The following is a 17,627-nucleotide window of genomic DNA, read 5'->3' as shown; positions in this document are numbered from 1 at the left end:
TTTTGTTTTCTCTTTTCCTCCAGATTATCAAGGACCAGAAGCTGCTGATCATTGTAGGTGGAATGCTCCTAATTGATCTGTGCATTCTCATATGCTGGCAGATTGTGGATCCCCTAAAGAGGACAGTGGAAATGTACAGCTTGGAGGTTGGTTTTTGCGTTTGTAGTGTATTCACTGAATTGCTGTCACTCCTTTTCTCTTTCTTAATCAACCAGATGCATAACTGTGTTTAGCTAAAGAAATCAGACTTCAGGTGGCTTATTTTATTTTTGGTCTGGGAAATGAACCATCCAGACCCTCCCTCTCTCCCTTGGTGCATTGGCACAAGTCATTGGAAAAGAATCTTGGATGATCCGCTCTCATACGGCGGTGTCAGGGATGACGTAGGAAATAAAATTAAGTTTCTGCTTGCTGTAAACATGTGCAAGGCAAGATTTCCAATGATTAGATGCATTTAAGCATGATCACTCCTGTCTTGTCTTAATCATGGTTAGTGGCTATACTATGTGTTCATAGGGGAATAGTGTGTAAAGGCATGTTTATGTGGGTCATGCATCTGGTGTGTTGTCGACATGTTTATCATGAGGAGTATAAAGATATATCAGACCAGCCAATTTTTAGGTGATTAAAAATATTGAAGCATGTGACTGACAGGTGTTTCTTGTTATCCGGATGAGTCCCAATAGATTGATTGTTTAAAGAATAAATAGCTCTATATATCTGTTCTTGATTTTAGCCTTCAGATTCTGCTGTGAAAACAAACACTAAACAGCTGGAAGTATTAATTCTCATACTTTGGACATTATCTCTACTAATTAAGAATGAACTGATAATAATGAACAACAATGTAATCATGGTTACAAAATAGGAATAGTTTTCATTCTATATTTACTTATATTAGTAAATAGAGTCATTTTTTGTTTTTTGGTCTACCTTCTTCTCTCTTTTTCTCTCTGGGTTTGTTACTGTTACAACCCAGTCCTTTCCCTAAGGCCCAGAGGCCTATGGTTCCTTCTCCCTTGAAGCAGGATGGACGAGCATCACTGTGCTGTCAGATGTCAGAGCAATGGAATCATGACTCTCCCCTGCCTAAAGAAGTCCAGGCAAGGAGATTAGCTCTGACTGATTGGTACTAGGAAAAGGCCCATTAACTCCACCATCATTCAGGAGTACTTAGTGCCTTCTCTTCCTTCTTCCCCACCTCTGAAGCTTTATATTTATTACACTCTTTACTGAATATTTACTGTAGAGGCCAGAGGACTTTAAAACAGAGCAGTCATATACAGTAAGCACTTCTTTGTAGACATATTGCATGTACAGTATGCCTATTGAGTCAGGTCTTATTGTGTATCATGTTTGTGTGGCTTGAAACAACACATACATACAACTCATACTCGTAGTTTGTTTGCACTAAAAGAAAACATTGTGTCTGGCCATTGTGTCTGACTTCAACATTTGGTACTACTGAACCGTGTCATCAAGAGGCTCAGGATCTCCCTTGAGGATGGAGGTATGTGGTTCTATATTAACCATTTCAGGTGATTCTGTCCCATGTGTAAACGCACTCCCATAGTTTTTTATGTCTCAAATGTATTTTAATGTGTAATAGCATTTTATTTTGGTACCAAAATAATACTGACTAAGGAGTCCAATAGTATTCTTGGCAAAGGCAGGTAGAAACACATTATAGTAATGTTAGATTTACTTTGCATTGAACAGCTGAATTTTTCCCAGTTTTCCATCACTGCTCAGCTAAGAGCTTTTAAGTAACTTCCAGACTAAAGTTGGGCTGTGCTGATCTAGATCCAGGCAACGTGGATAAACTGGGCCATCTTTGGTGCAGAAAGCTATCACACTACTGGTTCAAGGTACGGGGAGAAAAAGCTAGTGAGATTTTTTTTATATGGATCTACCCTGGTAAGGTAGCATAATGTACAGATCATATGAAAGATTTATCTTGAGTGCTGCATAGATCTACATGTCGATATTCTTTGCCTATGAGGAAGAGAGATAGACTGTGTAATGTCAAGTCTGCTATAATAGAGGACACCTATACATCCAGACATTCTGTGTCTCTTTGTGTGTGATTGCGTTTGAAGGACAAAGAGCTGATTAGAATTCCACAGGGTCCTCGGGTGACACTCACCATGCTCGCTCTTTTTCCAGTGCTGGCGCTGCAGTGCAGAAACACATGGTATTGCAGGGATCTGTTGCTATGGCGATGGCCATGGTTTCTGACACCCATAAACCAGCAGCACCATTCTTGATCTGCAGACCAAAAAAGGAAAAGAAAGAAAACAGCATGCCTTTTTACAGATACCTCACAACAAGGTGCCTCTTGACACATACAGTACAAAAACAATAAGGCATTTTTATATTATTCAAGATTCAAAATTTTTGGGATCCTAAACTTTTCCCTTTTGACTATAATTATCTATAATTAATTGCAGCAAACAGTGACAGGATTTTGGAAAACATTTCAAAATCGCAGTCTTTAACTAAAGACTATCACATAAAATATACATCTGCTGAATGTGATTGTCCCAAGGAAGCAATCATCATACAATGAAAGGAAATGGAGTTAATGTTTAAAATGCCAGCTGGCAACAAGCCTAAACACTAACTAGTGTAGATTTTTTAAAGAGAAAACTCCCTTTGCCAAAGTGAAAGAAATGATACATGCACTTTTACTTTTTTCAGTTTGATTTTTATGTTAAAGAACAGTGAACATAAATATGCTTATGATGTCAACACACTCGATTAAAGGCAGACACATTAAACAGAAGCATGAGCCAGACTTTTCAAAACTTTATTTTCTCTCTGTTGTGAATAAAATCTAAGATATAATATCATGTGAAAAAATGCATTTAAGTATTTTCACTGGATTAAACTGGATTACAAACTTATACTTTGCACAATGAAGCCACCTTTACGTTTGGAACGGCTGAGTTTCTATTGTCTGTGATTTGCAGTACCTGTGTTATGAATCTAAGAAAACTCATGTGGCTGATGTGTTTTTCTGATGATGTTGAGTATATACTGTATATAACATTGCTTTTGAGGATAAACAGATGCCTGAAACTCTGAGGAGGCACTGACCAGGTCACATGGCATTACCAAGTACTCATAATTCTCAGATATAGCTCTGAAGTCAGTTTTCCACTTATCTGCCTTTTGTATTGTGGCAATGTTTTAAACACTTCTCCAATTGCTTAAAGCCTCTTTTTTGCATTACTATTGTGTAGAGCCATTGTGTGTGTGCATGTTTGATGTCACAGAGCACAAATGGAAATGGCGCATAGATTTTTGCTAAATAAGCCAATCTAGTTTACTTTGAAGCTTCCTTCCTATTGGAACAGCAAGACCAATTCTTTTATTATTTTTTTATTGCTCTAGACTGAAAACATTTAGGTGTATGATTAAAAGATGAATATGAAGAGAAGAGAGCTCGGAATTTCAGCTTTAATTGCTGATTTTTACATATAATTTATTAAATGACAGAACATAGGACATCATGCCACCCAATTTTACAGAAAATATAAGAAAATGTGACTGACAGGTGTTTGCTGTTACACATGTGGGTCCATTTAGATTAACTGTTTAAAGAATAAATAGCTCTGAACATCTACTCTTGGCTTTAGTCTTCAGTTTCACCTGTGAAGGCTGAATTTTTTGTTAAAAACAATGACAGCATGACGATCAAAGAGCTATCTATGGGAGAAAAGACAGTCGTTTTTAAGCTGAGAAAAGAAGGAGAATCAATCAGAGACATTGCACAAACATTTGGCATATCCATTACAACATTTTCTAATGTCTTGAAAAAGCAAGAAACCACTGGTGTACTGAGCAACAGACAGCAAACAGCTCGGCCAAGGAAAAGAACAACAGCTGATGACAGAAACGTTGTGAGAAGTGTGAAGAAAAGCCCAAAAATAAGTCAGTGGCATCAACAAGTTCCACAGGGCTGGGCCGAAGGTCTCACAATCCATCATTCAAAGAAAACCACAAGGTCCAAACCACTCATCAGCAATCAAATGACCAGAATAGAGTTCACAAAAAAATACAGAGAAGAGCCACAAAACGTCTGGAACTGAGATTAACGTCTAGAGGCGTAGTGAAAGTCCAAAGTGTTGAAGAAGAATGGTTGTGCTCATGAACCAAAACATACGAGTTTACTTGTGAAACATGCTGGTTAAGTGTCCAGGCTTGGGCTTGCATGGCTGCTTCTGGAACAGGTTCACTAATCTTTATTGATGATGGTAACAGCAGAATGAATTAAGAAGTTAACGGCGACAGGCTGCTAATATACAGAGAAATGCATCAGGAACAATTTCTTCAATATGCAGCAAGACAATAATCCAAAACAGATTTCCAAAGGACCACACGGACACTGTATTTCCACAACAAAGGAGTTTATCTGGGGAAAAGTGAAAGGTTTCAGACTGGCCAAGGCAATCACCTGACCTTAACCAGTTTACCTTAAAAAATTTCAGCTCCTGCAGAATGAGCAGGAAAAAACAAATATTTAAGAATTATTTATTTGTTCCTATACTTTTGCTTGTCTTCAAACTTGGTGGCCTGACACAGAATATTCTAGGTTTTATGTTACTTAACACATTGAGATGTAAATACAAGGAAATAAGGCCGATCTTGTGCTGTTATTCAATCGTCAGGTTGTGAGATTAACCTGCACATTTTTACATACTGTATACCTTATTCCATGTGAATTCTTATAACTTTGTAAATGTAAGACCATGTTGCTTTTTTACAGACTCCTATAAGGCATTGTTGAAAACAAAAATAAATTGGATCTTTATATATTTTATTTAAAGAAAAGGCAAGAAGACAGCAGACTTTTGATTCCTCATGCAGAGTATATTCTCCTTGTCCACATTCATATTCAAGCATGCACTCACAGAGGATATGGAATACAATTAAGTGAGTTATACAGCTACACACATTTCCCATAAGCTCTTAAATACTCATAGGGAAACCTGACACCATAAATGATGTTGACACTTTGGAGGGATTTCAGGAAAACTGAGCGGACACACACACTGAGACATCCATATGTTATGCATCTCCTTTCATCAATTATAACTCCATCTTTACCTGAAAGTGAGTATGCTGCTGTCTGTCAAAACTGTGGAGTGTTCACATCACAGAACACCCATTTTCTCTCTCTCTCTCTCTCTCTCTCTCTCTCTCTCTCTCTCTCTCTCTCTCTCTCTCACACACACAAACACACACACACACACAAACTCACTTAGAGTTTCTTTGTACAAACAAGTCCCTCTCCTGCTATAATCTCTCTCTCCCCGATTCTTCTTCCTCTCTCTCCTCTCTCTCTCAGCAGGCAGGCTGGTCCTGAGCCACCACTACTTTTGATGTGCTAATGCACTTTCAAAGATGGATATTTAATACAGGAAATAATTGGTCTGAACATGTATGCCCTTATTATCAGCTGCTGAAGATGCCATATACGGGCTAAATTTTGGAGTGTGGTCAGATTGTGAGTGCAGTTTGCCAGGAGGACTCTGAATGTTCTAGTTACACAGCATGACAGCCATTATACACACACATACTCCAAAGAGATGGTCAAAAAAATTTAGAAATGTAAAACCTGTCAAACCTTGTAATGTTTCTTCTGTTTGACTTGACACATCCTGAGTCTGTAGTATGTGAATAAGCACATCATGTGTGTGTGTGTCACACTCCGGAGTCAATGCATATTTAGCAGTCACACATAGACTGTTACTTTTTTGATTTTTGAATTTTATTCTCTCCCCGTGTTAAACAAGGTGGAGACATTCAGAGATGGATTTTGGAACCTAAAAAAAAAAGTTTATAGCTGATTTATCTTCATAGACATGAACATGCCACTGCTGTCTAAAACCACAGATTTTCTTTCTTTTTGTAAAAATGCAGGTTTCTTTTTGGGGGACTGTCAAAACTGCCACATTTGGCACCAAGGTAATAAAAAAATGCCCCCAACCCCACTATACACACACACACACACACACACACACACACACACACACTAAGCAGTCTTTCCTCTCTTATAAACATATACATTTTAATCAGTATCTAACTACATGCTGTGTCAGTTTTACTGTCTGTCTAGTATAAAACAACGTTCCTCCAGGACCCTGGTGCTATATAAAGCACAGAGCTACAAGAGGCACAACAGAGCTAAGGACTAAGTAAGTTTTAAGTACTTTGAGAAGGGCTCATAATCTTGTCAGAATACAAAAGGGAGATGAGTGGAAAACTGCCTCCAGTGCCATATCTGAGCATTATACATATTTGATGCCAGATGGCCTGATCAATGCCTCCTCAGTGTTTCAGATGTTAATGGTGGCCTCTGAAACATGTTTTTCAGACTTCTCAATGTAGTGATGACATTTCAAAATACTTCAGATCACATCATCAACACATATGACATATAACAAAAGACTGTACCCATGACAATACCAGTCTCAGTCTGGTACACAATGGCCAACAACACCGAGTCCAAGATCTCCAGGAAATCTCAGGATTTGTGAATTGCTACAGACACTTTCTACACTCCCTGAAATATAGGCAACACACTGTACTTTTTCATGTCAACAGGGTCAAACCATCAAGGCCGCTGCTGATGTTGTGTATTTCTTATGTATCTTTTACCTGTGTGTGTGGGTAGGTGTCTTTGACTAGTAAAAATATATATACATACTAAAATTACAAAAAAGTACAGCTTGGTAACTTTAACTGTAGCTGCACCCTTTACATCACTCTGTCAGGATCCAGCCCGGACTTTGGCCACGTGCTTTTGTTTATGTTCTGTGTTCACGTGTCTGTCCCACCCTTGTTTCCTCGTCCTCCTCCTCCCTGTCTCTGCACACCTGTTCCTCATGTGTTTAATTGTCATGTGTATATAAGCATTGCCTATGGCAGCGTGGAATCCTTGTCATCTTTTGTTACGTCTTGTCTTGTTGGTGTCCTGTTTTGTGTTTCAGCTTATTTTTACGCTATCCTGCATTTGGGTCTGTTTTTATCCCCACGTTGCTGACACACTCCTTAGTAGGTGGCCCCAAGAAAATGTTGTAGACGGCTAAAGCAGATGGTTCCTTTCTTTCCTTTCAAAGTTTCTTCATTATTTTCCCTCAAAGACCCATTTCTTTGCCACTGTCACCACTGGAGAGCTCATTAGGATTCCAAATCTTTTGTATACAAATACAATTTACTTCAGTGGATTTTTATAGAAACTTGGTTTTAATCACACCAGGTGGGCAACATTTACTATGTAGAATTATGTAAAATCCACCTTAATTTGTTTTTACACCAGCCCAAACCCACCATCTCGCTATTAATCTAAAACAACATAATAAAACATAAGTGTCATCATTAGTACTATTTTCTGCAAACATTGCTAAAAGGTTGGGGGGAAAAAAGATCAACCTGCACTGGGATTCATATGAGCATAAACATTAAATGGTTTGCTATAAACCATCACAAGAACTAGACTGCTTACGGGAAGCCAGCACACGAAATACCCTGCAATGCATGATATTAAGGATATTAAGACATTTAATAAAAAGCTCCAAGTTAATTTGATCCAAAACCACAGGAAGGCTCATTAAGCTGCTCAGCACCACAATAAAGAAGAAATGCACCCCAGGACAAAAATCAGCCATGATAAGCAGCTGCATGGTGCATATTTAAAGAAGCAGATGAATGCAGAGGTGCAATTACCTGCTTCCTCTGATCACTAGATGGGAACTACAGGACAATTGGTAGGACCTGACCCCATTCTTCATGACCTAATGCTTCTCTCTTTCAGACATTTTTATCAGGACAGTTCCTATCATAATTACCTGGACTAGATGATAGCATCACCAGAAAGACTTTAGTCGTTTACAGGAAATGTACCAATAAATAAAAAGCCCAGATAAACAGACATCCAGCTTTATTTCAGTAACATAGCCTAACTGTCTCGTGCTGATGGGACTAACAGCTACCTTATTCCCTTACACCCTCTTTTTCTTTCTCTCGCCGGTTGTCAACTCATGCGGACCCAAGATTCCATTTAATGTCTTCTGACTGTTGCTAGGCAACCACTGATTGGGCAGTAGGCCCATGTGATTTACCAATTAAAGCTGTTCCAAATGAAAAAGTAGTGTCTAAGGTTCCTGGAGTTAGCTGAGGTTATTGTGCATCCCCGTCCGATGCTTAGACTGACACCACTCTCCTTCAGAGGAAGAGGAAGGGACACAGCTGGAACTCACTGATGACTAACACTCAGAACAGGCTGGAAAGCAGGATGGCTCATCATAGACATTTTAGTACAAAGGGACAATACTACAGTGTGTGCTGTGAATATTGTTGCATATTTTGTACTTTCTAAACAACCCATTTTAGACTGAATAGGCTTCATTTTATCACCAAACACACAGAACGTTGAAAAGTATTTCTGTAACAAAATATAGTATTATATACTACACAAAAATGTTATCAATATACATAAATATATGCAGATTTTCCTAATGCATTTTGATATATAATATATATATATATATATATATATATATATATATATATATATATATATATATATATATATATTTAAATCTAATGTAATATACCTAAAAATATGCCTTTTTTTGTGCTACTTTTCCAACACAAAATTTATCAGCCCAACATAATAGACATAGAAATGCCTGAACTTTCTGTGCATCCACTATAAAATGTATTGGTACTGCTGATAACTCTTCAGTGAGCTTCCTTTCAGCTTTCACGTTCAAACACATGCTGTGTGAAAACAAAGACGTAAGAGAAACAGCACAGCCTGAAACATTAGTTTAGTTAAGAGTGCTTTATGATGGAGTGATAAGCTCATAGGAACGAATAGGAACGAACCACCCATTGGTGTCAAGAATTTAAGCTGTAGAAATGATTATAATGCACTTGCTTTTGTAGCTTCTTTTGGCAAATACATAATATATATCTTTTTTCTGTGACCGACCCTCTCACCAGTGATTAAGTCAGGATGTCAAATGGCTGATGATCAGGTCTGAACATTGGATTGTGACAACAGGCAAAAATCTGTGTGTCTCTCTTGCAGACATGTTCACTACATCTCTACACTTCTCTACAAATCTATTAATTTTCAGAATGCCTGTGTATGTGTGCGTGTGTGTGCGTGTGTGTGTGTGTGTGTGTGTGTGTGTGTGTGTGTGTGTGTGTGTGCAGTTGTAGAAGCAAAGAGAACTAACAGATCTAACAGGTGTGATCATTAGGGAAGCCATGACACTGGGAGAATACGGGTCATATGAGGGTCTTCATGTGGCTTGAAGGTGTTAATGGAGGAATTTATTAGACAGGCATAAGGCTGCTCAGTAATTTTACATTTTTTACAGGGGAAGGGAAGGATATGGAGAAATAGAAGGACCACACGGACACTGTATGATTGAACATGTACTTTCTGTGTGTGTGTGTGTGTGTGTGTGTGTGTGTGTGTGTGTGTACAAATAGGATCAGTACTTCTCTGTACACACAAACACCCTGCTATTTATTAGTGAGTGGTAGACAGACAGCAAAGACAGCAATATGCAGTGTGTTATGTTGCCCTGCTGCTTCAGCCTGGTGGTGACATTCAGATGCCATCACAAAAGGACAAAAGGACAGCAGAATGTCTGAGTGCGTAAGAGCAACACAGATGGACGTACCTCATCTACTTAAATACCCGTGTGTCCAAGCATCTACGTGAAATAGCATCCCATCCAGGGTGTCCCCTGCCTTGTGCCGAGTCCCCTGGGAAAGGCTCCAGGTTCTCTGTGACCTTGAGTAGGATAAGTGCTTCACAATATAAATGGATGGATTTTTTTTTCAAGCCACATTGCTCTTAAAATTAGTAATTAAATGTAAAGTTGAGTTTGGAAAACACGATCTGAGATGACCATTTGAGGACAACTGAAGCAAACAAACAAACAAACAAACAAACAAAAAAAAACGCCTGAAATATTGACATTTTATCCATTTTATTTAATCTTGTTAGTTTACGTTCAAAATGACCTGAATATTATTTCATATTGAATATAAATGTGACATAAATAGGGATTATTTTAGGTCTTTATGTAAGACCATGTTTTTAGTTTATTAGATCATTTTGACTAAAACACATCAGCAGACACTTCAGTCTACCTGGATGCAGACAGCTGGTGACACAAAGCTGAGGCCAGCATCCGGTCCATCAGAGTGCTGTGGATAAATGTGTCTGACTCATGGAAGCTTTTATGAAAAAGTGCTTTCTCACTTAGTATGGCCTTCAGTCACTCACTACCTTGCCACTGGGAAGGGTTTATTTATTCACTCATTCATCATATGATTGTAAATTAAAAAAAAGGTTTGTTTTAGGGGGGGTGTTTAGAGGTGGGGAACAGTGTTGAGCAGTGTATCTGGGTTCCCGTCTGTATGATGGATGAAGCATGGTGGAGTGTCGGCATGATTTGTGAGCTCCCCAGTACTAAGCCCTTCTAGCTCTGATTAAGTTTGCTGTGGGGATGGAAAACTCTCTAAAGACAGGCCCCAGGCTTTGGGTATCTGAGGACATTTTTTTTTCATGGGTACAACTTGCCCCTGGGACATTTTACTATTTAGGTCAGTATTCTGAACCTTAAAACATATATTATTTTTCAGATTTGTATTTTTAGAATTTTTTATGTAGATTTTTGTTATTTTAATCCAGTGACATCTGAGTTTTTACATACGTGTGTGAGTGTGTGTGTGTATGTGTGTGTGTTCACCTCACTCGTCCTTCCTGCTATTATAATCTCAGCATGTGTACTCAAAGCAAAGCTTTTCATCCTTGGAGATTTTTCTTCTTTTAGTTAGCAGTCTGAAGTGTTAGTGAATAGCTCTGTGTGGCTGACAAACAGAAACGGAACAAACTTGTTCAAAATTATGGACAAACAAATACAATAATAGCACCAGGTGCACCAGCTGAATTTTAGTTACTTATAAAAGTTTGTCATGGATGCAGATAGCAAATAAATTCTGTTCTACTGGTGTTAAAGACATTAAATGTTATATTTATAGTAATAATAAGTGTAGGCTTATAACTTTATTACAGATCAGGACTGAATACTTTTGCTCACCTGTGTGTTGAATGAATTCATTTTGATGAGATCGTGTAACTAAAATGCTGAGAATTCTGTTCTTCAATTTGATCTAGCAACACACAAATAACACCACTGATTTGTATATTTCTAAGGTTTATTTACAAGCATTAAGTTCAACTGGCCAATTCGATACTGAGCTTTAACCATTTTTACTAGTACACCGCTGCTCTATTCTGCTGGTGAGATGGAAATCAACTTATCTGACAGTCATTAAAGATAGTCATTAAAGATAATACTTATGGAGCTTTTTGTAACTTTAAATATTTTAAACTCAATGCTGAAAATGAGCACCCCAAACACACAAACGGGCACAAGTTCCTATATTTAAGCATACTTTTCCTTTAAACATACTCAGACAAAGCAGAGCTGGACAATCCCGCTTTCACTAATGCTTTAATGCAGAACGCAGATGGACATCTGACTCTGGTAAAGTGTGTCTGCTCTTTTCATAAATGATCTCTGACTCCTCTTATCTACCTCCAATATGGCCTCCATCATCTCTTTTCCGGAAGCAGAGATCAAGAAGAGAGGGTGGGAGGGAGGGAGATAAAGAAACTAAGAAAGACAGCCGAAGCAAGGTGAATGGCCTGAGGATCGATCCTTATGCAAGCACTGGAGGAAGGCTATGGTGTGTACTGAGCTGTAAAGCATATGATATTACTAAACCGTACATCAGTCACTGAGCCCAGCAGGTCATGAGAGGCAGGATACAAGCCCCGCTCTCCCTGTGCACTCAGGTCACCACGCTCATGTCTCTAATCAAGGCTCTGCTGCCTGCCTCTCCGTCCTGGACTAGCCCGGTCGGCTCTGCTGTGCTCTACAAGGTGCTTAGATTGAGATTTCATGCCTGTGTGAGCTACACAGCAGGGTCCCGCTAAACATGTTTAACCCTGCAGCACTTCCCAGGTAGACTGGGCCTGGATGCTGAGTGGAGAAGTAATAACAATGCATGTGCGATCCCTGTGCAGCATCTCTTGTTAGGAAAGCTGTGAAATCAAGTAAACAGGGTGGTATTGCTCACATTAGGTGTGTGTGCGCTTACACATACTCACACACCCCTAGTGAAGTGCAGCAAGTGTGCTCTGTGGGAGTTCTGGCAGGATGGGGAAGTTCAGGATGAAGACAGCAGGCGCTAAACGTATGGAATGAATGTTTGAGTGGTAAAGAGAGGTGAGGGATTGAGGGATGAAATGGACAGAAAAGGTGTCTCAGATGAGTATTGTTTTAAAAGCACACCCCAGGAGCATCTCCCCCTCCTGTCCACCATCTGCACACTCATTAACCCACATGCCACCACTCACTGCTTAAAGGGGCTGGGCCAAGAACATTCCTCTGTGTTTGTGTGTGTGTGTGTGTTTGTGTGTGTGTGTGAGTGTGTGTGTGTGTGAGTGTAAGCATATCTGCACATACTTGCAAGCATTTGTGTTATGCCTTTAAATGTGTCATCGGAGCACACAGCCTGCTGCGTGTATGAATCAGCTTTTGCGGATTGAGCACTTTGGAAATGCTTTGAGGTAATGTTTGAGGTCATGTTTATGCTAGCGCCTTCCAGAGTGACCCCAATCCTGGTGTATTTTACTCATTAGTCACTGGAGCAGATTTTACTTTAACATAGTAGGTGCAGGAGCGCTTCTAATGATGCCATTACATCCTGATTTGTCTGTTTAGTGTATACCAAATGGAGAGAAACAGCTCCAATCTATCGCTAATATAAACCATTAGAGTTTGAGGGATTGTGCGGTGCATAGATGGAGGACGGTGACTGTGGATGATGAAGTGGTGGGAAGTAATCAAGTCTAATTACTTTGCTACTGTACTTAATGTATTTTTTTCTGTATTTGAGTTTGTCTTTCCTGTAAGACTTTACTTTTACTATATTTCAAGCTACAAATCTTTACTGTCCACTCACCTTTACTTTCGAATGGTGCAACAGCTAGCTAATAATATTTGGCTAGTTATTCGCTAAATAATTAGTCACACATTTCTTGGTGAGAGTGACGCTAAATTACCAACTGTAGCAAAAATTAGTGTGCGATATGAGGCACGTCTTTTTCTTTTGTAACACTTTCTTGTGCTTTTAATTTTGTGTGTGTGTGTGTGTGTGTGAGATATGATGTGTGTTTACTGGACACACACATCAGAAAGGTCGGCACCCTCTTGTTCAGCTCTACAGCTCCAGACTCAGGTCACATCAAAGGGCTTCAAAGGCTCTCTGAAGCCACCACCAATTAATGCACTATAATCACCACAACAACACAGAACAGTGTAAAGAGAATTAATCACAATCATAAGCATTTGAGAAGATGTTTCATATTAAATACACGCTGCCTAAAGTATACTGGTAAAAAATGCAAAGACGTCTTTAGAAGTATTGTTTCTTACAAGAATGCTTGGAAATCTTTAAAGACTTTTGTTTGAGAGGTGAATTTAAATTGCACTGAAACCGAACCTGTACCATCTGTTATAACTACCTGTGCTGTGTGTGTGTTGCCTTTAACCCTGCATTCATACTAACAAGAGGCAAAGTGACCAATCATTTTCAGTGTACGTACTGTAAGTGACAGAGGTGAGCTTTAGGTACAGCAACAATTGACATTTGAAATTTACCTAGGTCTGTATAAACTATGAAATAGTAAGGTAAGACATTTACACAATTGGCTTGAATGATTCCCTTGATCAACCCTATGGTGTGTCTGGTCTGAAGTTTCTTCACTTGTCTACCCACAACTTAGGCATAAATAGATGAAAAGGTTTCATAAATCTTCATGAATTTCATTTCATAAAATGCCTCTCAGTAAATGTGTATGGAGACATGTAAAATCATATAAAGCTGGCATTTAACGTTTGAATCAAACATCACTCAACTAGTGCTTTTATTTAATTTACATCCAACTAGTTAACTTTAATAACCTTTATATTGCTACCAATGTTTCTAATCTGAACCATGAAAACAAGTCCCTGGGGTTGAGGTTGCATGCTTACAAGAGACAACAGCAGCGGTCACATCAGACACATGAGACAAACTACAAACAAACCAGTCACTTAGTAGTGTGGCGTTAGGGTTAGAGCGGAGCAGCACAGGTCCACCTGTGAACAGAGCTAATTTAATAAATGCAAAGAGAAGTGTGAAACAGCCGGAGTTCTGCGTTTCACAGTTTCTTTAATTATGGGTATTACAGATGTGGTTTAAACTACCTTTTCTAGCAATTAGGCTGATTTGAGATTTTTAATTAATTAAACAATCACATATTTTTAGTTTTTGAAAAAATGCGGAGCCTGATGAGAGGACACAAAGATCACTGGATAGAAAGATCAGTAATCTTTTAAAGGTTTTCTGTCTCTTTCTCTGAGAACTGGAGCTAATGTACTGACTGGTGACGTTGTAGTAAAGTGGAGAAACTGGTGGAAAGGAACGCCATAGTGTCTCAACACAGAGGGTCATACTGAGCTGAAACTGATTTCTTCTTAATTCTTGTCCCAATTTCATAATAAATTTGGGATAGAATTAGGTAGAGATGAATTTATTGTAAAGTTGAGATGATTACATCAGTGTGCTAGAAGTTGAAATAAGAGAATGTAGACGTGTGAACTCCTGTGTGAGTGCAAACTCAGTCATATTGCTCTCATTCACTTGTATAATATCTCAGCCTGCTCTAACTGTCCTATCAGCCAGGGGCATGTAGATAAGGCTTTGAGAGAATCATTACGTTCTCCTCCCCTAAATCTGACAGGCTTACTCTTTGCCTTCTTGTCTTGCTTTCTGTCCCAACTTTGGTCTTCCTGGAAGGCAGATCATAAGTCATTGATTTCTTGATTGTTTTCCTGTTGATATATTACATAGATGTTTGTAGGTGGATTTCTAAGTCTGGTTATGTGATTCTGAAGTTTATTACTAAGCAATGAAATAAAAAAATGCTTAATCTTCTATTCATATAATTTATAAGTTATATTTACATTATTTAATAACTTTTACAATTTATACAACTGAGCGTTAAGGGCCTTGCTCAAGGGCCCAGCAGTGGTAGCTTGGTGGACCTGGGATTTGATCTCATGATCTTCCGATCAATATTCCAGATATAGATTGAGAAATTGATATTCTCTTATCATCATGCTTGGCTACGTTTATTACATCTAAGACAAAATGAATATTTCAGAGTTATTATTTGAATAGAATTCTATATTAGTGTATGAACTTTCCATTATATATGAGTGCACAACACCGGAGAAAAGCTTCCTGAGGCAGACACTCATGCTGCAGCTCTTCATTACGTTCATAAAGCCTGTGTTTTGCTGAAAATGAATTGTGTTGTTTGGCCAAAATAAGAGGCAGTGCCGTGGCTTAAATTGTGGGACTGGATCAATGTGATGGGTTGCAGGTGCTCTGTTACTGCCACAGGACTTGAGATAAGGTAATAAATTGGAGTGTCAGAAAAAGACACCTAGTCTGATAATTCACATGATAGCAAGTTATTCGGGAAATGAGGTTTTAGATTTAATGTTACCTGCTGTCCAGTATATAATGCACATGATGTATCTGTTATGTGATCTAAACTGCACAGGTCTGTGACACAGTGATGAATGGTGTACTCAGTGGTAGAGTGACACTTAAACTTTTGTGCTAGTAAGTGAAATGTTGTGACTTTAAATTTTATGGTTAAAAAAATAGTTAAACACTTCAAATATTTGGGCATTACAAACACTTCTAATGTAGGGTCATTAACTAGTGAACTACAGTTTGGATGAACTAAGCACTCGAAGAGTACTGTAGCAGAAACAGTAAGTGCATGGAAAAAAATGGCCATTGTTCAGAAACAAGTTCTTCAGTAGCAGATCCAGTGTTGTGTTTTCAAGTGTTTTTTTCCAATGTTTAACTCTTCGGGTTCAGTGAGACTGTTCCCATTGTAAAATCAGATCCTTGTTCCTGGCTGTCAGGAGTAGAACCTGATGTGGTCTTCTCCTCTGATCTGTCTCATCCACAAGGTGTTTCCTTCTGGAGGACTAACTGGTTGTATGTGAAAATACCAGGAGATTAGCAGATTCGAAAATACCCAAACCAAAGATACTGAGATCACAATTTTTCCTCATTCTGATGTTATGAGACAATTAGCAAAGGCAGTGGTAGCTCACTGGTTAAGGCATGGAGCTTCTGATCTGAAGGTTGTGTGTTCAGTCCATTGCAGATCTATGTGGCAAAAATTCATTTTACCATATACTGTATAAGACATCCAACCCCGAAAGGAAAAGAAACACAAGCAAATGTATTCCCGTTCCAACTAATAATCACAGACCTGGCAACTCTGGTCTTGTCTCACAGATGGTAACAATGGTATCAGTGTTATTTGACAAAGCAGGTGGAAGTCATTCATTTAGATTTAAGGGATTCATTTAAAAACAGTGATACATGCTGATGAAACAAATTGGATAAGGCCAAGTGACTAAACCCTTGAAATGGACGTTAAAAGCAAAAACAACAACAAAAACAAGCCACACACAAAACCAGTTATTATGCATTTGTATGTGCGATAATCAAGGTTAATTTAAAATGAAAATTGTCTTCCAGCACAAGCTGTGTCACCTCTCTGGCACCCCCTGTTGGTAAGCAGGTCTGTTTAAGTCTCTCTGTTTCCAGACTGTGCAGCTGAGCTCCAATAACAAACCAGCTCTGACCATCTGACAGCAAGACTGTCAGCCTGGCAGCCGCATGGCTTCACATTCCCCCTCCTCTCTCATTCCTCCTCCATCCCCTCTTCTCCTCTGCCCTGCACCCCTGACACGCTGCCAGCACACAGACAGGCCCAGCCTGCAGCTTTCCCTCCAGTCCTCCAGCCAGGCACTGATTTACCACATCACCCCATACGCACATATACAACCTCACAGACGTGCACAACCCTGACCTGGACATGGATGAGAGCAGAATGGGTCTGATACAAATGGGGGAAATCGAGTCATATCCAATATTGCACACACCAAGGACAATTGAGAGATTATTTCACCGGTTGACTCTGCTGAATGATTTATGATTATAAGTGAAATTAGGAAAAGCCAGGTTATCATCAGAAAGCAGAATGTTCCAACAGAGGGAGGACTGAGCTGTTCTTCTGTAGCCATGGAAACAGATGAATAGAGTTCCATAGTATTAATCATTATGTCATTTGTCAGTCTCTCTCTCTCTACCTCTGTTTTTCTTTCTCTATTACGTACGTACACACAGCAGGAGTCTGTGCTTATTGATCATAAAAATGACTAAAATAATTCCATTTGCATATTGCGTATCTATGTGTCTTTATGTGTCTTACATCAAATGTATTCTAATGTTCAATTTTCAATTATATGTCTATTTGTTTTTAATTAATTGATATTTTTCTGCTTTTACTAAGTAGAGCCGAACAAGAAAACATTCCAGTACATCCATAAGAGACCAATGAAGAACTGGAATTTTTATCCCTGTGATACTGATTACACATCACA

At 38.8% G+C, this 17,627-nt stretch overlaps 1 protein-coding gene across 1 annotated transcript in view; it reads left to right on the top strand.

The window, feature by feature from the left end:
* gabbr2 (gamma-aminobutyric acid (GABA) B receptor, 2) overlaps positions 1 to 17,627 on the top strand; it is a 159,784-nt gene that overhangs the window by 123,663 nt on the left and 18,494 nt on the right. The window contains exon 13 of the mRNA XM_060857363.1: positions 24 to 146. Within this exon, the coding sequence (XP_060713346.1) occupies positions 24 to 146 (123 nt within the window). The remainder of the gene's footprint in view (positions 1 to 23; positions 147 to 17,627) is intronic.

The sequence above is a fragment of the Tachysurus vachellii genome, chromosome 21 (assembly GCF_030014155.1).
Source record: "Tachysurus vachellii isolate PV-2020 chromosome 21, HZAU_Pvac_v1, whole genome shotgun sequence".
Classification (NCBI taxonomy): Eukaryota; Metazoa; Chordata; class Actinopteri; order Siluriformes; family Bagridae; genus Tachysurus; species Tachysurus vachellii.
Note: the sequence above shows the minus strand (reverse complement) of the source record. Positions and strands in the feature narration are given on the sequence as shown.